Source organism: Geotrypetes seraphini, chromosome 6, assembly GCF_902459505.1.
Source record: "Geotrypetes seraphini chromosome 6, aGeoSer1.1, whole genome shotgun sequence".
Taxonomy (NCBI): Eukaryota; Metazoa; Chordata; class Amphibia; order Gymnophiona; family Dermophiidae; genus Geotrypetes; species Geotrypetes seraphini.
Genome location: NC_047089.1, coordinates 63454786 through 63474520, shown reverse-complemented (window position 1 = coordinate 63474520; position 19735 = coordinate 63454786). Strand labels below are relative to the sequence as shown.

Below are 19735 nucleotides of genomic sequence, written 5' to 3'. Positions count from 1 at the left end.
TTACCTCTCGGATCATATCAGTTGTCTTGAGTTAATATGTTTATGAATTATTTTAATTTTTTTTAAATTCCCTTTTTTAAATAATTCTATGTACATTGCTTAGGATTTGGACAGGCGACTGATCAAATGTTAATAAAAACTTAAAACTTAAAAAAAACTTTAAAAATACTGCTTTAAATCACCTGCTCATACTTCACTCATAGCATTGTCTCATTAAAATGTTTAATAGCACTTATGAGGCCTACACCATAGATTCACTGGGGATAGAGAGGAAAGGACTGAATGAAAAAAAAAAGTTCATGGGTTGAAAAGCTAATATATAATTGGAATTTACTGAAAATGTTCACAATGAGTTTCAGAAATAAATTAAAAACAGAACCCTCATAGAAACTCAGTGGCACTGCTGAACAGTACTTACATAATGGATTTACTGTATTTGAGAAATACAGGAAAGCTATACTACTCAAAAAAGGAATTTAGATCTGCAAATGGAAGATATCACTTTGCTTCTGAAGAAACTACTGTTGTTGCATTATGTCACCAAAATACTAGCTTCAGGAAGAGCTAAATTACTGACCAAACACCTCCTTTCATGACAATTACAGAAGTGATTTTTTTTTCAGCTAAACATCCTCCAAAGGGCAAAAAATACTCGTAATTTTCTTAAGTGAAGTTTCAAGTTTAAGTTTCAAGTTTATTAGCATTTGATGAATCGCTTATAAAAATATCTAAGCGATGTACAGTTTAAAAGCCACCAGATGGTGGTTTCACGTACAATTTAGACAAGTTAAACATAAGACAAACAATATAAATCATTTGGCTGTATAACAATTGAAAAAAAAAACAGCCAATATAAATCCATTAACCTTAAAACAATTAAGATATAGACTAACATGAATGGGCAGGAAAGGAGGGAAAAGTTACAATATCTTTATCTGTTGAAATATACATGAAAAGGGGAAACACAATAAGGAACAAAGGGAATTGGTAAATTTAATGGTCATAATAAAACGTAAGAAATTTAAGTGTGCCATGTCACGTATCAAATGCGTCTTGAAATAGAAAAGTTTTTAAAATTTTCTTGAACGATAATAAGTCTTTTTCATTTCTTATATAATTTGGTAGGGAGTTCCATAATGTAGGGCAGTGATGGCTAACCTTTTTGAGCCCGAGTGCCCAAACTGCCGCACAAAACCAAAGAATTTCCTCAAAGTGCCAGCACGTCAATTAAACCTTAATAACAAGATTTTAGTATCTAAAAACTCTTTATAAAGTTGTCTGAATTATGTAACATCATTTTTAAAGGTTGGAATCTTTGTATTGTCAGAGAATCAATTTGATTCACAATCCTTTGGTTTTCATTTCAATTTATTGGCAATTTATAATGTTTTAATGATTTCATTCAATTTAATGAATTTAGGAAGAATTTGATTCAGTTACACAATATATTTTAAATGTATTATTCATATAACATGTCAAATGTATCCTGAGTAAAAAAAAAGATAAACTTCTTAAAACTGTTAACTGTGTCAAGACTCGGTGTGCATTCCCAAAGAGTCTATACATGTTTTTTTGTAAAATTTACAATCAAATTAGAAAATAGTTAAATCATTACATTTCTAATAATATGATGTAAAGAAAACAAAAGAGCTTTCAATTAAACCAACCGTTTTTATTGGAAATTCCAGATTGGAATACAAAAGGGCCATGTAAAGTCCCTTTTTTAAATAACATCTTTAAATAATATTTAAATAACTTAGAAAGTGTCTTAACTGCAAACTGAAAACACTGCTTCATGTAAACATATGCATTGGGCAAGCTCTGAAAAAAATTAATGTGATTTTTGTTGTTGCATGCATGCTGATAACTTGTCAATCCTTGGCTCATAGTGCGTTAATTTCAGAGCAACACATGCAGCACTCATGTCATCCGTTAATCTGTTTCTAGCATCAGATTTTATATGATTCAAAGCCGAAAACAGCTGCTCACAAGCATAGGATGACCCAAACAAAGTAAGAAGAGCAATCCCAAGTGCTTTCATGGACTTAAAATTGTCTGGCAGAGAATTCCATGCTTTTAGGATTTCATTTTCAGAACTGCTAGCAGTGATTTCATTTGTCACCCTTTCACACTCAATACGTTCAAGAGCCGCAAGCAGGTCATTGAATTTACTTTTCCAGATAGAGCTTTCTTGAAATTCCAGTAGCTCCATTTCCAAATTTTGAATATCCAACCACTGTAAGCAGGAAAGATCAAGATCTTCAAATGTGGACTTTTCTGGGAAAGTTATAAATGAAAGGGTTGTCTCCATCTTACGGAACTGAGAAAATCTTTTACTAAAATTCTCCTTTGCTTCGGCTACAATGGTGGAATATGCTTTGTGGATTTCCTGGTGTTTTTTATGACTGTCCACAAATGTTGTAGAATTATCCAAATGTATTTTTAGGTTGGGAAAATATTTTAGCTGTCCACTCTCAAGGTCTTTTTCAAAAACATGCAATTTTCTCTCAAAAGCTTTGATGTCACTAAACATGCTTTCTTCTGTTTTCCCCATGCCTTGTAATTTTTTGTTTAGTACATTAAAATGGTTAGTAAAATCTGTAAAGAACATGAGGTTGGTAAGCCAGGCCATGTTGGTGAGTTGAGGATAGTCTTCCCCCTTTTCGTTCATAAATAGCCTAACTTCTTTCAAGCAGGCCACAAATCTCTCTAACACTAGTCCTCTGCTCAGCCACTGGACATTATTGTACATCAGTAAAGTGTTATATTGTGCCTGAACCTCATCAAGAAGGGCTTGAAATTGTCGAAAATTAAGAGCACGCGCCATGATGAAGTTCACCATTTTTGTTACATCTTTGAGGACATCGTCAAGTTTTTTGCTGCTTTCTTTGGCGCAGAGAGCCTCTTGATGTATTATGCAGTGAAATTGAATCAGTGGATGTTTTGCTTCCTTAGCAAAGAAATGAATGAATCCTGATGTTGTCCCCACCATGCTAGGTGCTCCATCGCTAGTAACTGAAACTACTTTTTCTGGACTTATGTCTAGTGATGAAAAAGCCTCCATCACAGCATTGTGGATATCTATCCCTTGTGTTCTTCCAGGCAAAGACAGCAGTTTTACCAGCTCTTCTCTCATGATGTCACCAGTAGCATAACGCAAAATGAGCGCTAGTCTTGCATGGTTAGTAATATCTGTACTTTCATCCAAGCACATGGAGTAGAAGGGTGCTTTTTGTAAGTCGCAAGTAAGCTGTTGACTAACATCAGCAGCCATTCGCAGAACCCTATCTTTTGCAGTATTTCTGCTTAGCGGCATCTCAGAGATACACTGCACAATTTTATCCTTGTTTTGGAAATCATGGAAGAGTGAATTACTCCCAGCCAAAATTGCCTTTTTGATAAAATCTCCATCAGAGAGGGGCTTACCATGTTTTGCCATGCACAGTGAAATTTGAAAGCTGGCAACTGTAAGATGATTAGTTTTTGAAAGATAGTTGCTAAAACTAAGAGACTGGGAGTGATATTTCTTTAATTTTCCTACAAGGAACTCTTTTCTTTGAGCTAAACCAAGTTCAGCAACACTGTTATGGTTGGTCTCAAAGTGACATTTGACACTTGATGTGCGAGACACAACACTTTCATTACACATAATACACAATGCTTTCCCACTGCGTTCAATCACTCCATATGTACTCTGTCCAGGCCTCTTGGAATGGTCTTCCACTATCTGTTTTTACTTTTTTTGCTGTACTCATTTTCTTTGTTCAAGACTTCAAGTCTACAAAAAGATAAAATTTGTATAATAAAAAAAATCTAATGAAGTGCTGTATACAAATCCGTTCCCATAAAAAAATAAGTGATTGGGGAATTTTACTAATTGTAGACATCCGTTTTGGTCAAAAAATATACTGTCCGGGTGAAAACCGGACTTGTGCAACCTGAGTGTATGGGAAAAGGACTTTTATTTTTCATTATTGGAGCCTTTGTTATTTTATTATGATGTTTACAAAAGCACTGTGAAGGGCCACATATACACTTTACTGTTTTTTGCTATATTGAGTTTTCCATAAGGTACAGCGCAGAGGATTAGTGTGTTGGTTGTTCACAGAGAACCCAGCCCTCCTATCAGCTTACTGAACTTCTCTATGCAATCATCATAAGCAGCTTTTTTATTTCCTCGAATTTAGCATGTCCCCCATGGAAGATACAGAGGTTTTTACAGAGGAGCACATTATTAGACACATTAACTTCCCCCCATATCCTCACCTCTCTAGCATGGGAGCACTAGGAACTGTTCCTGATTACAGATGTCACATGTGGAGTCACACTACAGCCTCACTGAGTTCCTGTGACAGACTCAGTGTGAAGCTTCTCTTCCTCCCCCAACTTCCCCCTCACACACTGCCTGGCTCATAGGATACTAAGGGGAAGACAGGCAGGCTAAACATCCACTCACAGGACTGCAGCCAGCACAGGAGGATGGGCCGCGGCCCACCGGGACAATGCCCGGTCCTCTCAATGGCCAGTTCGGCCCTGTTGCCAGGTGAGCTGCAAAGCAGACACCGGCACACTCGCCTCCCGCCGCGCCGCATATCTTAATTGCGTGCTAGAGAGTTGCGCGTTGACAGAAGTCCCCGCCAAAGTCTCACCCGTCCCCACCCGTCCCCGTGAGGAATCCCACCCGTCCCCGTGAGGAATTCCTCCGTCCCCACCCGTCCCCGCGAGGAATGTCCTCCGTCCCCGCCCGTCCCCGTGAGGAATCCCCTCCGTCCCCGCCCGTCCCTATAAACTTCAGAAATAGTTATTTCATTTAATTATGCTACTAAATTAAAGGCTCTGGTAGAAACCCATTTACAAATAAGCAAAAAGACTTTATTAATTTGGAAATATTAATTGGGAAGAACACACACTTTGTAAACGGGTTTCTACCAGAGCCTCTTTTGTTTATAAATTTTTATCAACACAACTAATATACTACTTTATCCTGAAGCAAGAAAAAAAGAAATAGAATTATTTTCCTACCTTTGTTGCCTGGTTTCTGCTTTCCTCATGTTCTCATTCAGTTCCTTCCATCCACTGTCTCTCTTCCTTCTGCGTCTTCCATTTGCTCTGTTACTGTGCCTCTCCCTTTCTCCCCTCTTCCAAATTGATCTGGCACCCATCTTCTTCCCTCCGCTCCCCCCATAGTCTGGCATCTCTGTCTTCTTCCCTGCCAGCGTCTTCTCCCCACTCTCTCTTCCCCATTTCCTTTCAGCGTCCTTCTCCCCCCCATCTTCCCCATGTCCTGTCAGCGTCCTTCTCCCCCCTCTGTCTTCCCCATGGCCTTTCAGCATCCTTCTCCACCCCCCGTCTTCCCCATGGCCTTTCAGCATCCTTCTCCACCCCACCCCCCATCTTCCCCATGTCCTTTCAGCGTCCTTCTCCACCCCTTTATCTTCCCCATGTGCTTTCAGCGTCCTTCTCCCCCACCCCCCGTCTTCCCTATGTCCTGTCAGCATCCTTCTCCCCTTCTGTCTTCCACAAATGCTTTCAGTGTCCTTCCCCCCCACCCCGTCTTCCCCATGGCCTTTCAGAGTCCTTCTTCACCCCTTTGTCTTCCCCAGTGCTTTCAGCGTCCTTCTCCCCCCTCCTTCTCTCCCGCCCCGGGTGCAGCACAGCCGGCCAGGTCCCCTTACTTTTGTGGCGCTTCCGCGACCGACAGACCGACAACAGCCCCGGCCTGACAAATCTTCCTGCCCTTAACCGCGAATCTAAATTTCCTTCTTACAGCTGCTGTACTTTTGTGGAGCTAACCCGACCGACCGACAACAGCCCTGGTCCGACAAACCTCCCTGCCCTTAACCGCGAATCTAAATTTCCTTCTTACAGCTGCTGTAAGAAGGTAATTTAGATTCGCGGTTAAGGGCAGGGAGGTTTGTCGGACCAGGGCTGTTGTCGGTCGGTCGGGTTAGCTCCACAAAAGTAAGGGGACCTGGCCGGCTGTGCTGCACACGGGGCGGGGCGGACCGCCCCCCTCCCTTGGTAGCCACTCGAGCCGCGAGGCTACTCCTCCTTACCTACCCTGCCTGCAGCACAGAGCCGAACGGAAGTCTTCCCAACGTCAGCGCAGACGTCGGAGGGAGGGAGGGCTTTGTTTACCGACGTCAGCGCTGACGTCGGGAAGACTTCCGTTCGGCTCTGTGCTGCAAGAAGAGCAGGTAGGGAGAAAAGCCGCGCGACTTAGTACATCCAGCCCCGCAGGAATCCCGCGACCCTCAGAGGCATCCCCACGGGATCCCCGCGACCCGTGCAGCTCTCTATTGCGGACCTTCCCGCGTGCCAGCTGCAAGGCCTTCGCGTGCCACAGCTGGCACGCATGCCATAGGTTCGCCATCGCTGATGTAGGGGCTATGACGGAAAATATGCCATTTCTCCTTGTGCCGATAATTTTCAAGGAGGGAATAGATAATAAGTTTGAGGAGGATGATCGTAGGGAACGTGCGGAGTTATATGGAATAATCATTTTTGAAATAAATTGTGGTTCATTGAAGAGCAATGTTTTATATACCAAAAATATAATTTTAAAAGTAATTCGGTGGGAAATGGGTAGCCAATGTGATTTAATTAATAATGGAGTGACGTGATCATACTTTTTCGCTTTATGGATTAATTTTATTGCAGTGTGCAAGAAAGGTGGCCCAATCACACAACTGGCAGTTTTCAGGTAGAAACCTAAAACATACTAAATCAGTGGTCTCAAACTCAAACTCTTTACAAGGCCACATTTTGGATTTGTAGGTACTTGGAGGGCCACAGAAAAAATAGTTAATGTCTTATTAAAGAAATGAAAATTTTGCATGAGGCATTTTTCCTGCAGCCTTCCAAGTACCCTATTTTTTCTGCGTCCCTCACAGTTAAAATGCAGCATCTTTCCTCTCTCAAAACTGACACATTTCAATCACTATATTGAAAATAAAATCATTTTCCCTACCTTTGTTATCTGGTGACTTTATTTTTCTGTGCTTCTAACTATGTTTCCAGGGCCTTCTTGTCCACGGACTGTTTTTCTCTCCGTCTTCACTTTCTGCCTGCATCCATCTTTGGCAATAACATTCAATTTTTCTGCTTTCTTCTCAAAATCTATTTTTCCATGTCTTACCTTCCCTTCCTATCTCTCTCTCCTTCCCTCCTTATTTCCATGGTCTGACATCTCTCTCCTTCCCTCCTCTCCCCCCCCCAGTGTAACTTTTCTCTTTCCCTTCCTCTTTTCTGCCCCCTGTAGTCCATCTCCCTTCCCTTCCTCCTTTCTGGCACACTTCAAGTCCAACATTTCTCCCTCCTTTCCACCAGTCCAACTTTTTTTCTCTCTTCCTCCAGCATGCTTCTCCTCTGGTCCTCCTTCCCTCCCCCAACTAACATATCTCTCTCTCTCTCTCCCTCCATGAGCCCAACTTTTCACTCTCTGTGTAACATTTCTCCTTCCCCCCTTTGTGTCCTCCCCATCCATCTCGCCCTCTCTATGAGTCCAACACTTTCTGCCTCTTGCATGCTTTCTCTCTCTGTCCTTGCCTCTTCCCTTGAGTGGCATCCCTCCTTCCCACCCCCCAACCCAGCATGCTCTCTCCCCATGCACCATCTCCCCCTCCCCCTGCAATGTGTAGCACCTTTCCTTTCCCTCCCTTTCTGCCAGGTCCAGCAGCACCTGTTCTCCCTTCCTTTAACCTCCCCCCTGCCCAACAGTACCCTTTCCCTCCTCCCCCTGCCCAGCAGTACCCCTTCTCCCTTCTCTGCTCCCCCTGTCCAGCAATACCCCTTCTCCGCTGCCCATGTCCAGCAGTACCTCTTCCCCCCTTCCCTCCCTCCATGTACTTCTACACCAGGTCCCCCCCCCAAAGGCCTGCATGTTCCCCCCTTCTTTGCAGCATCCTCCAGCTTTCCCCCTGGCCTCCCGGGTCTTAGTTTCAGCTAATTACCGTAGCCTACAGAGAGGATCACCGGTGCTGTAGCAATCCTTGCAGTCTGCCATCAGCCTCTGCAGCATGTTCCCTCTGCCGCAGTCCTGCCCCTCCTCTGATATCATGGGCAGGATCGCAGCAAAGGGAATATGCTGCTGAGGATGACAGCAATCTGCAAGGATCGCAACAGCGCTGGCGATCCTCTCTGCAGGCTGTGGTAATTATCTGAAGGTAAGAACGGGAGGCCAAGGGAGAAACAGGAGGACACTTCAAAAAGCGGGCAGAACTAATACAAACAGCACTAGTACAGACTACAGGCCGCAAAATTGTACCTGGTGGCCTGCGAGTTTGAGACCGCTGTTCCAAATCAATCCCAACAGGACAAGTGTCTCAGAAAAATTCAAAGATTCACTGTATCAATTTTCAAATGGCAGTTATCAACCACAAAGAATGACAACACACAATATAGACAAAAGTTCAAACCAGAGGGGAAAGACTTCAAAGCAAGATACACATCATATCTAGTAACTTTCCAGAAATTACAATCCCAAAAAACCTAAAACAATCTATGACAGAAGCCAACCTGAAATCGCTGAAAAACATGTGTTTTTATTATTGCTACCACTAAGTTATTTTGTATAGTTGTCCACTAATTTTATCTTATGTACTACAGTTGTAAATAGGTGACGAATTATAGGATTCTCTTCATTTTGGTACATGTTTTTAGTTAGCAAAAATAAAAATCCAGATGATTGAGTGAGTGAGTAAGTGTGTGGGGGTGGTGATATCATATCAAGTCTATTACATATAGAGAAAAGTCTAAACTAACATAAGAGCAGGTTATAAAAATCAGTAAGTACAGCTCCAAATAGGTCTCATTCAGGAGCCTATGGATTTTTATCCATACCAGACAAATATGCAACAGAGGTGGTTTTATTTGATTTTATTTTTTTAGCATAATGATTATAATACCATCCACACAAAATGGAAGAAACGCTTTATTAAATGGGCCCATTAATTACAATATAAAATACAAAACTCTTATAGCTTACCTAGGCAACCTATATTACCGTCAAGTCCTATATAGTTGAGGTCTGCTTTAGCTGCCTGCTCATCTCTCTCATCCTCTTGTGTCCAGTCCCTCAGATCAAAGACTTTCTGTTGACGATATCCTGCATTGGTATCGAAGTTTATTTTTGCATCCATGCACATCACTGGGGAAATAAACAAAACTGTTCTTAGGTCTGTCAACTTGGCTTGCTAAAAAGTCATATCCCTTTCTCTTTAAAAGCAAGCAAACAAAAACAAAGCAAATTTATAAGATTTTCTATAACTCAAAATAGAAAACTGGGTTTTTGCTTGAAGTATACTTGTTGGAATTTGAATTACTAACACTTGATTAGGCAACAGAATTTATGCCTGCAGAGATAACATGCTTCTTCAGAACAAAAATGTTATAAAATATACAGAGTTGAGAAAAAGACCTTAGCCCCATTATCTCTTTGCAAATCGATGTACACAGAATCAACCTATTACCTCTTAAATGGTAAGTTTATATATCTGCACAAGGAGCTAAGTGTAAGGAAGAAGGGACAAGCAGCAAAAACGAAAGTGAAACCTTCTGAACAGAATGTTTCACGTGTCTTGGGATCTGTGTGTGTATAGTCTGAGCAGTGTTCTCCCTAGGGCCTTTTAGCTGGGCGGTCCGTCCAGCTAATTTAGACGAGCGCCCGGCTACCATCTGCTGCTGCCACCGCTGCTGAACATTAAAAAAACCCGGCTTAGAGAACTTATGCTTCGGGGTTCTAACGTGTGCGTGCCGGCTTCCCTTCAAAACCGGAAGTTATGTCCGGGGGGGGAGGAGAAGGGAAGCCGGCACGCACATGTTGAGAGCCCTGAAGCAAGCGTTCGCTAAGGGCTAAGGCGGGAGACAGGTTAGTGAAGCATTTGCTCTTCTTGCTGCCAGGTCCTGCCTACTTTCTGTTTCCGCGAAGGCAGGACCCGGCAGCATTTCCCCCAATAGGTCGATCGTGATCTTGGGCCGATCAGCCTTCCTCTCCCCGACGGCAGAATTGACGTCGGGGAGAGGAATGCTGGCAGTTTGGGGCCTGTTATTGGTGGCGGTTTGGGTCCTGGTCCCCGATGGCAGTGGCAGTGGCTTGGGGGAGGGCAGGGAGAAAGAAAGAAAAAGGGCGGCAGGGAGACAGAAGGAAAGAAGAGAAACAGAAAAAAAAGAAAGGGAGGCAGAGAGAAAGAAAGGGCAGGGAGAGAGGAAGGAAAAGTTGGGGGAGGGAATGAGATCTGGAGGAGAGGAAGCTCCTGTTCAATATATTTATTAACGACCTGGAGGCATGAACAAAATGTGAGGTTATTAAATTTGCAGATGACACCAAACTATACAGCAGGGTTGAAAGCAAGGAGGACTGCAAAAATCTCCAAAAAGATCTGACAGCGCTGGAAGTGTGGGCCAAAAAGTGGCAAATGAGCTTCAACATAGGGAAATGCAAGGTCATGCATGTAGGGAAAAAGAACCCGATGTTCACTTACAAAATGGGGGGATCACCGCTAGGGGTGAGTAACCTTGAAAGAGACCTGGGAGTGATGGTAGACGCATCATTGAAGGCGTCGGCGCAGTGCGCCACAGCCTCAAGGACGGCGAACAGAATGTTGGGCATCATTAAGAAGGGTATCACAACCAGGACGAAGGAAGTAATCCTGCCACTGTATCGTGCAATGGTGCGCCCGCACCTGGAGTACTGTGTCCAGTACTGGTTGCCGTACCTCAAGAAGGACATGGCGGTACTTGAGAGAGTCCAGAGAAGAGCAACTAAGCTAATAAAGGGTATGGAAGACCTCTCATATACTGACAAACTGAAGAAGTTGGGGCTTTTCTCCCTGGAAAAGCGGAGACTTAGAGGAGACATGATAGAAACCTTCAAGATCATGAAGGGCATAGAAAGAGTAGACAGGGACAGATTTTTTAAATTATGGGGAACCACAAGTACTAGGGGGCACTCAGAGAAATTGAAAAGGGGAAGGTTTAGAACAAACGCCAGGAAGTTCTTTTTCACCCAGAGGGTGGTGGATACATGGAACGCGCTATCGGAGGATGTGATAAGCAGGAGCACACTACAGGGCTTCAAAGGAGGATTGGATAGGTACCTGGAGGACAAAGGGATTGAGGGGTACAGATTGGAGTAGAGATAGGTTATAGGGATAGGATTAGAGGATTAGAGGCAGTTACAAAATTAGTTAGGGACACTGTTCAGGCAATTAGGCCTGATGGGCTGCCGCGGGAGCGGACCGCTGGGCAGGATGGACCTCTGGTCTGACTCAGCGGAGGCAACTTCTTATGTTCTTACAGGCTAAAAGAAGGGAAGAAAGATTAGATGCACAGTCAGAAGAAGAAAGTGCAACCAGGGACTCATGAAATCACCAGACAAGGTAGGAAAAATGATTTTATTTTAAATTTAGTGATCAAAATGTGTCTGAATTTATATCTGCTTTCTATATTTTACACTAAGGTCCCCTTTTACTAAACCGCAATAGAGGTTTTTAGCGCAGGGAGCCTATGAGCATCGAGAGCAGCGCTGGGCATTCAGCACAGCTCCCTGCGCTAAAAACTATCGTGGTTTAGTAAAACGGGAGGGGGTATATTTGTCTATTTTTGTATGGTTGTTACTGAGGTTACAGTGCATAGAGTCATCTGCTTTGACCTCTTTGAAAAACCCTGGAATAGGAATGATAATTAACATTTTCTATGCGTACAGTGTGCTTTGTGTTTTTTTTAAATTTTATTGTTGGTAGATCATTTTGACTTGGTCATTTTAAAAGTAGCTCGCAAGCCCAAAAAGTGTGGGCACCCCTGCTCTAGAACATCGCTCCTTAGTTTTATCAAGTGGTGCAGTGAGGGGCCAGCACTTTACATCTTATCACCTCATTCTTTTTTTTTTCTCCTCATGTGTAGCACGGTTCTTTATTCTAAGCAGCTCTGGCACTAACAGTACTACGGGTGCCTTATGCTACTTTCACTACCACTTGCAGTCAGGTTCGGCATTTTATCATGGTTTTGGTTTTTTATTTAGTTTTTCACCAGTATTTTCATTTATTTATTAAAGCAGCCTTTTTTAACAGCCCGATGCCCCTCCCCTATCAGTGTACATTCAATCCACTGCCGACACTTTTTTGGCGCCTCTTTCAACAGATCAAATATCATAGTCCCACTGTCACGTGTTCACATTTATTCTGCGTACGAGTTTATCTCATCAGTGCAGAGACCTTTTTGTTAAGTCCATTTTACTCTCCCTTTTTTACTTTCCCGAGTGCTGTGGTTTTATTCTTTGGTTTTAATAGAAGCTCATTTGAACAATAATTTAGATCTTTCCAAGGTTTCACTTTTCATCTACCCGGTCTTTTCTGGTTTCCTTTCTATAGTCTGCTTTTCGTCTGGAGTCTTTTGAGTTTAGAATTACATTTTATGACATATTTTTGTGGTTATAATTGTATGACATGTCTAAATCGGTCAAGTTATCCATTCTTTTCATTATTTTTTGTCCCCTCATATAGTGGCAGACCACCCGGGTGCCAGCCTTTGGGGGGTACACAGCCGGCTGGATCCAGAACCTTCCGAGCTGCTCTAAATGGCACCTGCATCTCAGCGCAGCTGCCGTACTTATTCCGAAGCAGAGTCGGCAGCCACACTGAAGTGCAGGAAGGTCCTGCGATGACTGCATTTGCCGCCTCTGCCTCCGGAAGACGTAAGTGGCATTGGAAGGGGTGGACTGGCAGCTGAAGTCATTGCGGAACCTTGCCACAACTCCCTGCGTCTGCCGGCCCACCCCCCTCCAACATCACTTACATCTTCCAGAGGCAGAGGCAACAGAAGCAGTCATCATGGGACCTTGCTGGTTTGGAGGGAGAGAGGAGCATAGAAGGGTGGTAGAGGGAGAAAAAGGGGGTCAGGGTGGTATGGAATGGTGGTGGAGGGAGAGAAAGGGGGCAGATGCTGATGGAATTGGTGTGCAGGGAAAGGAGAGAGAGACATAAGGGGGAAGGATACTGGATGGAATTGGGTTGGAGGGAAAGAAAGGGGGCAGATGTTGATGGAAGTGGGGAGAAGGGAGAGGAGAGAGTGAAATGCCAGACCATGGGTATGTGGGAGAGGGAAGAACAGGAGACAGATGCCAGACCATTGGAGGAGGGAAGGGAAGAAGATGGATGCCAGAATAATAGGGGTGAAGGGAGCGATGGAAGAGGAATAGAAGGAGAGAAGATGCCATATAGAAGGGGCAGAGAGAGGGTAGACAGTTGATAAAAGGAAGAGAGTGACAAGACTATGAGGAAAGCAGAAACCAGTGAAGACAATGTAGAAAAAAATTATATTTATTTTTTTGCTTTAGGGGAGATGCATCGCTGTTTCTGTGGTGTTGCATTGTATACAGAATCCAGCTTCTTGGTGGTTCAATTTAACCTTTGTCTACGTTTTTCTATTTTATCCCCCCTTTTACAAAACTGTATAGCATTTTTTAGCACCAGCCATGGTGGTAATTGCTCAGAATTCTATGAGAGTCTGAGCTGTTATCACCATAGCTAAAAACCACATGATAGTTTTGTAAAAGGGAGAGGAGTTAGTTTGTGATTACATATTCCATACTAGGCCAAGGTTTTTCTGTGTTCTGTGTGTTTGAAAGACATGGTTTTCAGTTAGGATTGACTGTGTAGGATTGATCTGTACTAGACTGGCTTGTTTAGTTTTACGATGGGTGTATTGATGTTGTACTGCTCACTGCAGTATGTAAGATGCTGCCTTTTCCGAGGTACACTCTTGTGTGATGTGTGGATTGTTACTAAAAATCATGTTTTTCATACAGATGGGGGCGGGGGGTGTCAAAAAATGATGGGCCTCGGGTGTCACATATGCTAGGTACACCACTGCCTTCATAGTTTATATCTAATCCACAAGCCTGCTTTTAGGACCTACAGGGTATATATCCCTCTGATTCATGACAATTTCACTTCTCGTGTTATCTTATCCATTCTTTTTATTATACAACTGCCCAGATAAGCATCATTCTTTGACTTGATTGGACCTTTAAAACTAACGGCAACAGTGTTCTCCCCAGAAATTTTTTCCAGCCAGGAAAAACATTTGCTGCATTTAGTGTGCCACAAAAAACATTTGCTCCGTTTAGTGTGCCGGAGTTAAAAAAGTTTGAGAGACGCTGCTCTATACTATTTGAAAGAGGGCAAATATCTAATTATTCACTTCTAGAATTGGATACTTATTAAATTTAATAAAAAATTATGGAACAAGTGTCAAACCTTAAGAAAGGCTGCCATATTGAGCATTGGAAAATAACTAATAATAATTAACTAATACAAATAGTACACATATAGGGCTCCTTTTACTAAGCTGCGTTAGCGGTTTTACCACGCGCTTAGCTCGCGCAGAATTGCTGCACGTGCTAAACGCTAATGCCAGCATTGAGCTGGCGTTAGTTCTAGCCGTGTAGCGTGGCAATTCTGCACGCGCTAAAAACACTATTGCAGCTTAGTAAAAGGAGCCCTTAATTTTCCCCACCACCAAATTTTCCCGTCCCGCCCCACTCGGCTACTTTTTCATGCCACCCGGCTGGAAAAAATTTCTGGGGAGAACACTGCTGAGGTTTATCATATTATTCTCTCCTTCGAGGAGAAAAGCTATAGCAGACTATAAGAGAGACCCAGTTTCGGAATATTTTAATGAAGCTCCTCTACCTATGGGTAAGGCAGGCATGCGTGCAAAATGCAAACACTGCAACAAAGAAATCCAAGGCCTGGTGACCCAAATGAAACATCATGAGATGTGCTTTAAGACAACAACAAAAAAAAACATGTTTAAACAGGCAGATTTGTAATGTTTTGATTTCATCATATTTCTTAAAGACTGCTTTGAGCAATAGTCATATTTGAGCAAAAATATATGTGTTATTATTACTGCATGCTACTGTCATTTTGATACAATTATGAAGAAAAAGTTGAAACAAACAAATATTACTTTTTGGGCAGTACTGAGTGGCAGTGAATATAAGAAGTAATGCTAAATAAGCAGAAATAGTATCAACAATAGTCAATTACTTTTTTTAGATGAATCTATCATTAACCTAAAGGATTCTGGAAACTACAGTATCTACTTAGAGATCACCATCCTCCTATTCTACAGTTTCAGAGTTATCTGTCCAAGATAGTGTTTCATTCACATTACATACATCACATATCCACACCTAAAAGAAAGAAAAAAAATCCAACCATCCAGGAACCACTATAGACAAGTTTGTGATAAAAATAAGATTAGAAAAAGAGGCACTTGATAAAAAAAATTGCCCAATTTGTTTATATGACAAACTCTTCTTTCCATTTGATTGAAAATCCACACTTCATTAATATGGTTCAGTCACTGAGACCAGGATACAGTCTACCCAGCAGAGAAATGGAGCAAACAGGAATCTAAGTCTTGATAGGTAGAGTAATGTCCACAATGATCCTGGTGTATGTGCTTGTTTAACAAAAGAAAGGAATGAGTTTCTTATAGAAACAATTGTTCTCTCAAGAAATGCACAGCAAAATACTTACAGAAAGTAGTAGCAAAAGCTATAATAAAATGTGAACAAAAATTCAAACGTCTTGTATGAAAGTTTAGTCACAGACAAGGCTGCAAACATATCCAAGATGAGAAAATTTTAGAAGAACATGAAGAGAATACCAAGCTAATAACATATGGTTGCAGTGCTTATCTGATGCATCTCCTAGCCAAAGATTTCAATGTCCCAGAAATAAACACTAATGTCACTGAAATTTCTAATACTTTCTAAATACTTCCATAACAATCATTTTGCTGCAACATCTCTGAAAAGAATGGGTGGAACCAAGCTAACGCTTCCACAAGATGTTACATGGAACTCTGTAGTGGACTGTTTTGAGCAATATATCAAGAGCTGGCCTATTCTGATGACAGTTTGTGACCAAAATCAAGAGAAAATAAATGGCACCGTTACAGCCAAAATCCTCAATGTTGAAGATATGTTGAGAATCTTGAAACCCATTTCTGAAGCTTTAAACAAAATATAGAAAAATTGCTCATCCTGTTGAAATTTGGGATGAACTGAGTGACCACTTAAAAACAGAACTGCACAAAGACAGAATTTTTTTTTAACTTTATTAATTTTTCAAGCCAACAAAAGTACAGAACAATCATACAATCATTAATTGTAATGCCACAAAAAACTAAAGATAAAAGACAATTATAACAAAGTAATAAAAGATGTCAATGGGCCCCAAATCAAATTAAATAATGTGCATTCATTTTCTCATACCTGTAGCAGAGGCATAAATTTCCACACCAAAAAGGAAAATTAAGGTGATCGCAATTTTTCCAATTACGAGTAACCATCTGTATGGCTACGCTAAGCTGCGCTGGGGTGCGCTGGCGCACAAAATATTACCTCGCAGCGCACAAGTTTCTCGTCACAGCGCACACAGTGTAGAGCACAGTTCTTCAACCGCCGGTCCGCAAACAAAATCTTGCCGGTCCGCGAAGGATTCGGTCCCCGCCGCAACGAAAGGCCGGCGTCAGCTGACTTGCAACTTCCTGTTGCAGTCGCTGTGCCGGGACTCCTGCCTTCGCCGGGACTCCTGCCTTCCACCGCGTTTGCCTCCTGCCTTGTCTCCGCACCTCCAGACCAGCAGCAGCAGCTGTGTATGCTTTTAACTTCGGCACAGAGCTGCCCCTAATCAATAGTTTAGCGCGGTTTCATAAGGCAGCCTCGGGGCCTTTGCTAGGCCGGCCCACATCGCATCATCGAAGCGGGCCGGCTATCAAAGGCCCCGAGGCTGCCTCATGAAACCGCGCTAAACTATTGATTAGGGGCAGCTCTGTGCCGAAGTTAAAAGCATACAGAGCTGCCGCTGCTGGTCTGAACTCTTGGGCCGCTGAAGGAGGGCAAAAAGCAGCTGTCCTGGAGGTTTCCCTTCCTCTCGCCTTTACAGGTTCCTTTTTTCCACCTTTTTTTTTTTCCTTCAAACGGCAACGGGCCCCAGCATCGACATCAATCAAGTAAGTTCCACTGTCAATCAAGCGGTTCTGCTCGGCCAAAGCTTCCCCTGTGACATGAGCCACCCTCAGGGGAAAGAAAGTGACCCACAAAGGTGAGGGGAAGGGGGGCAGATGATGGAAGTTGGGGGGGGGGAGAGAGAGAGAGAGAGAGAGAGAAGGGGCAGATGATGGAATGGAGGAGATGAGAGAGAGAGAGAAGGGGACAGATGATGGAAGTGAGAAGAAGGGAGAGAGAGCAGAAGGCAGATGGATGTCAGTTGAGAAGGGAGAGCAGATGCTGAATGGAAGTGGGGAAAGAACACATACTGGATGGAAGGAGGAGATAAATAAAGGGGGAAGAAAATAGTAAGATAATGGAGGGGTGAGGGAAAGGGGTGACAAGCTGTGTGTAGACACAGTGAAAAGAGGGAAACGGGACTAAATATTAAGAAAGAATTTAATTTAGATGGAGGCAGAAAATAGAGAAGGAAGACCAGAGAAGAAAAGGGAAGAGAGAGCAGAGAATGATCAGATCTGAGTGGAGGAAATGAGAAGAGAGATATGCTAAAAACCACAGGGGGGAGGGAAGGATAGAGATGCCAGACCATGAGGGGAACAGAAGGAAGATGATGGATGCTAGACCAAATTGGGGGGTGGGGGGGGCAGGAGGAGAGATGGCAGGGAAAGACAGACAGTGAATGGAAGGGGCAGATGCTGGACTGAAGAGACAGAGAAGGTTATCATGCTGCTGTACCGGGCCATGGTACGCCCTCACCTAGGGAAGAAAAATCTCATCAATTAGAGCGGGTAGGGCCGGGGACATGGAGTTGCCTGATGCCTGGAAATGAGGGTGAGGTTAGGCATAGGTAGCAGAATGAGGTGGGCTACAGGGACTATGATCCTACCAATATTTTGCCCAGGACAGCATTAGCTACCGGAGAACTTGGAACAGGGCCCGACACCCATTCATGTCCTCTTCTCCATGTACTGCGTCCAGCACTGGTACTTTAAGAAGGACACGGTACTACTCGAAAGGATCCAGAGAAGAGCAACTAAAATGGTTAAGGGGCTGGAGGAGTTGCCGTACAGCGAAAGATTAGAGAAACTGGGCCTCTTCTCCCTTGAGCAGAGGAGATTGAGAGGGGACATGATAGAAACATTCAAGGTACTGAAGGGAATAGACTTAGTAGCTAAGGCAGGGAGAACGAGAGGGCACTCTCTAAAGTTGAAAGGGGATAGATTCCATACAAACGTAAGGAAGTTCTGTGGTAGAAAGCAACATATTTATTTGGCTCATAACTTGCTGGCGCCCGATATTTTTAGCTCACAGTGAAAAAAGTTTGCTCACAACACCCGCCCGCTTAGAGGGAACACTGGACTACACCATATGTCAATGGGATTGATGACTCCAGTATAGTGTTAATCTGTCACCATATCGACTTCCAAAAACTAAGTACAGGTACTCGTCGACATATGACCGTAATTGGTTCCGACTGACAGGTCGTAAATTGATTGGGATGTAAGTCGGCCTATGTTAGACTAAGGTAAGAATACTGTATTAGACTGGGTAATGATATTGTAATCATCTTAAAGTAATATTTTATCAACATTTCCTTACTTTCTAAGTCAAGCACAGCACAATCCCTTTGTGGTGAACATTCGTTGTGGTGCCTCCTCCTCTTTATATTATTACTGCTGCGTAGCGAGACTTGGGAGTGCGGGAGACTGGACTGCTAACAGATGGCGAGGGAAACTGTAGTAAACGCGTCGTAAAGTCGAACTACGTAACTTGAATAGGTTGTAAGTCGACGAGTACCTGTATTAAAGGACAGTAAAACAACAGATGGTCCAATGTCAAGATGACAGTGCCAGCATCTGTTAGATTTAGAATTATCTAATTTCTGTAGATCAGGGGTATCAAATTCAATCACATAAGGGGCCGAAATCTAAAACATAGGCTAAGTCACGTGCCAAATTTTTAATTAAGATATTTTGGGGTCCTTTTATTAAGGTACGCTAACCGATTTAGCACGCGCTAAATATGCACCATAATAAAAGCACCCCTTAGTTTTAGTAGAAGAATAGTATTACAACCTCTCCAACCCCACACCAGCTCTGTGATGGGCCAAAATTAAAAACCTGGACAAAACTTGGGCAAAATTAAAAATTTGGACGAAGTAAGCAACTCTGGTCTTCAAATGCTGCAAGCCATTGGGATATTAGGAGGGAGTTAAAACATTTTTATTTAGAATATTTTACAATAAGTGTAAGATTTTCAACAACTTAGCAGACATGCTGTTTCTTGTTACAATTTATCACAAAAACAGAAATAACATATGCGTTCATGGAAGCAAGTTTCACTATTATTTCTGACCCAGCCAACCTTTGAATGGGAGGAGGGAAGGGAGAAGAGGACATGAATGGGTGTCGGGCCCTGTTCCAAGTTCTCCGGTAGCTAATGCTGTCCTGGGCAAAATATTGGTAGGATCATAGTCCCTGTAGCCCACCTCATTCTGCTACCTATGCCTAACCTCACCCTCATTTCCAGGCATCAGGCAACTCCATGTCCCCGGCCCTACCCGCTCTAATTGATGAGATTTTTCTTCCCTCACACTCACCGCCTCCATGAGCCTAGCAATCAAAGCTCATCTTTCCCACCCTGCGCGAGCCCAGTCGCACAACCAACCAATGGGAGCCGAGCCTGTGACGACATGGCTAGTAGGACACCAGA

General features: G+C 43.0%; 1 protein-coding gene across 1 annotated transcript in view; it reads right to left on the bottom strand.

The window, feature by feature from the left end:
* Nucleotides 1-19735, bottom strand: part of SUCLA2 (succinate-CoA ligase ADP-forming subunit beta) — a 156278-nt gene that overhangs the window by 35874 nt on the left and 100669 nt on the right. Inside the window, exon 7 of the mRNA XM_033948227.1 lies at nucleotides 8987-9148. Within this exon, the coding sequence (XP_033804118.1) occupies nucleotides 8987-9148 (162 nt within the window). The remainder of the gene's footprint in view (nucleotides 1-8986; nucleotides 9149-19735) is intronic.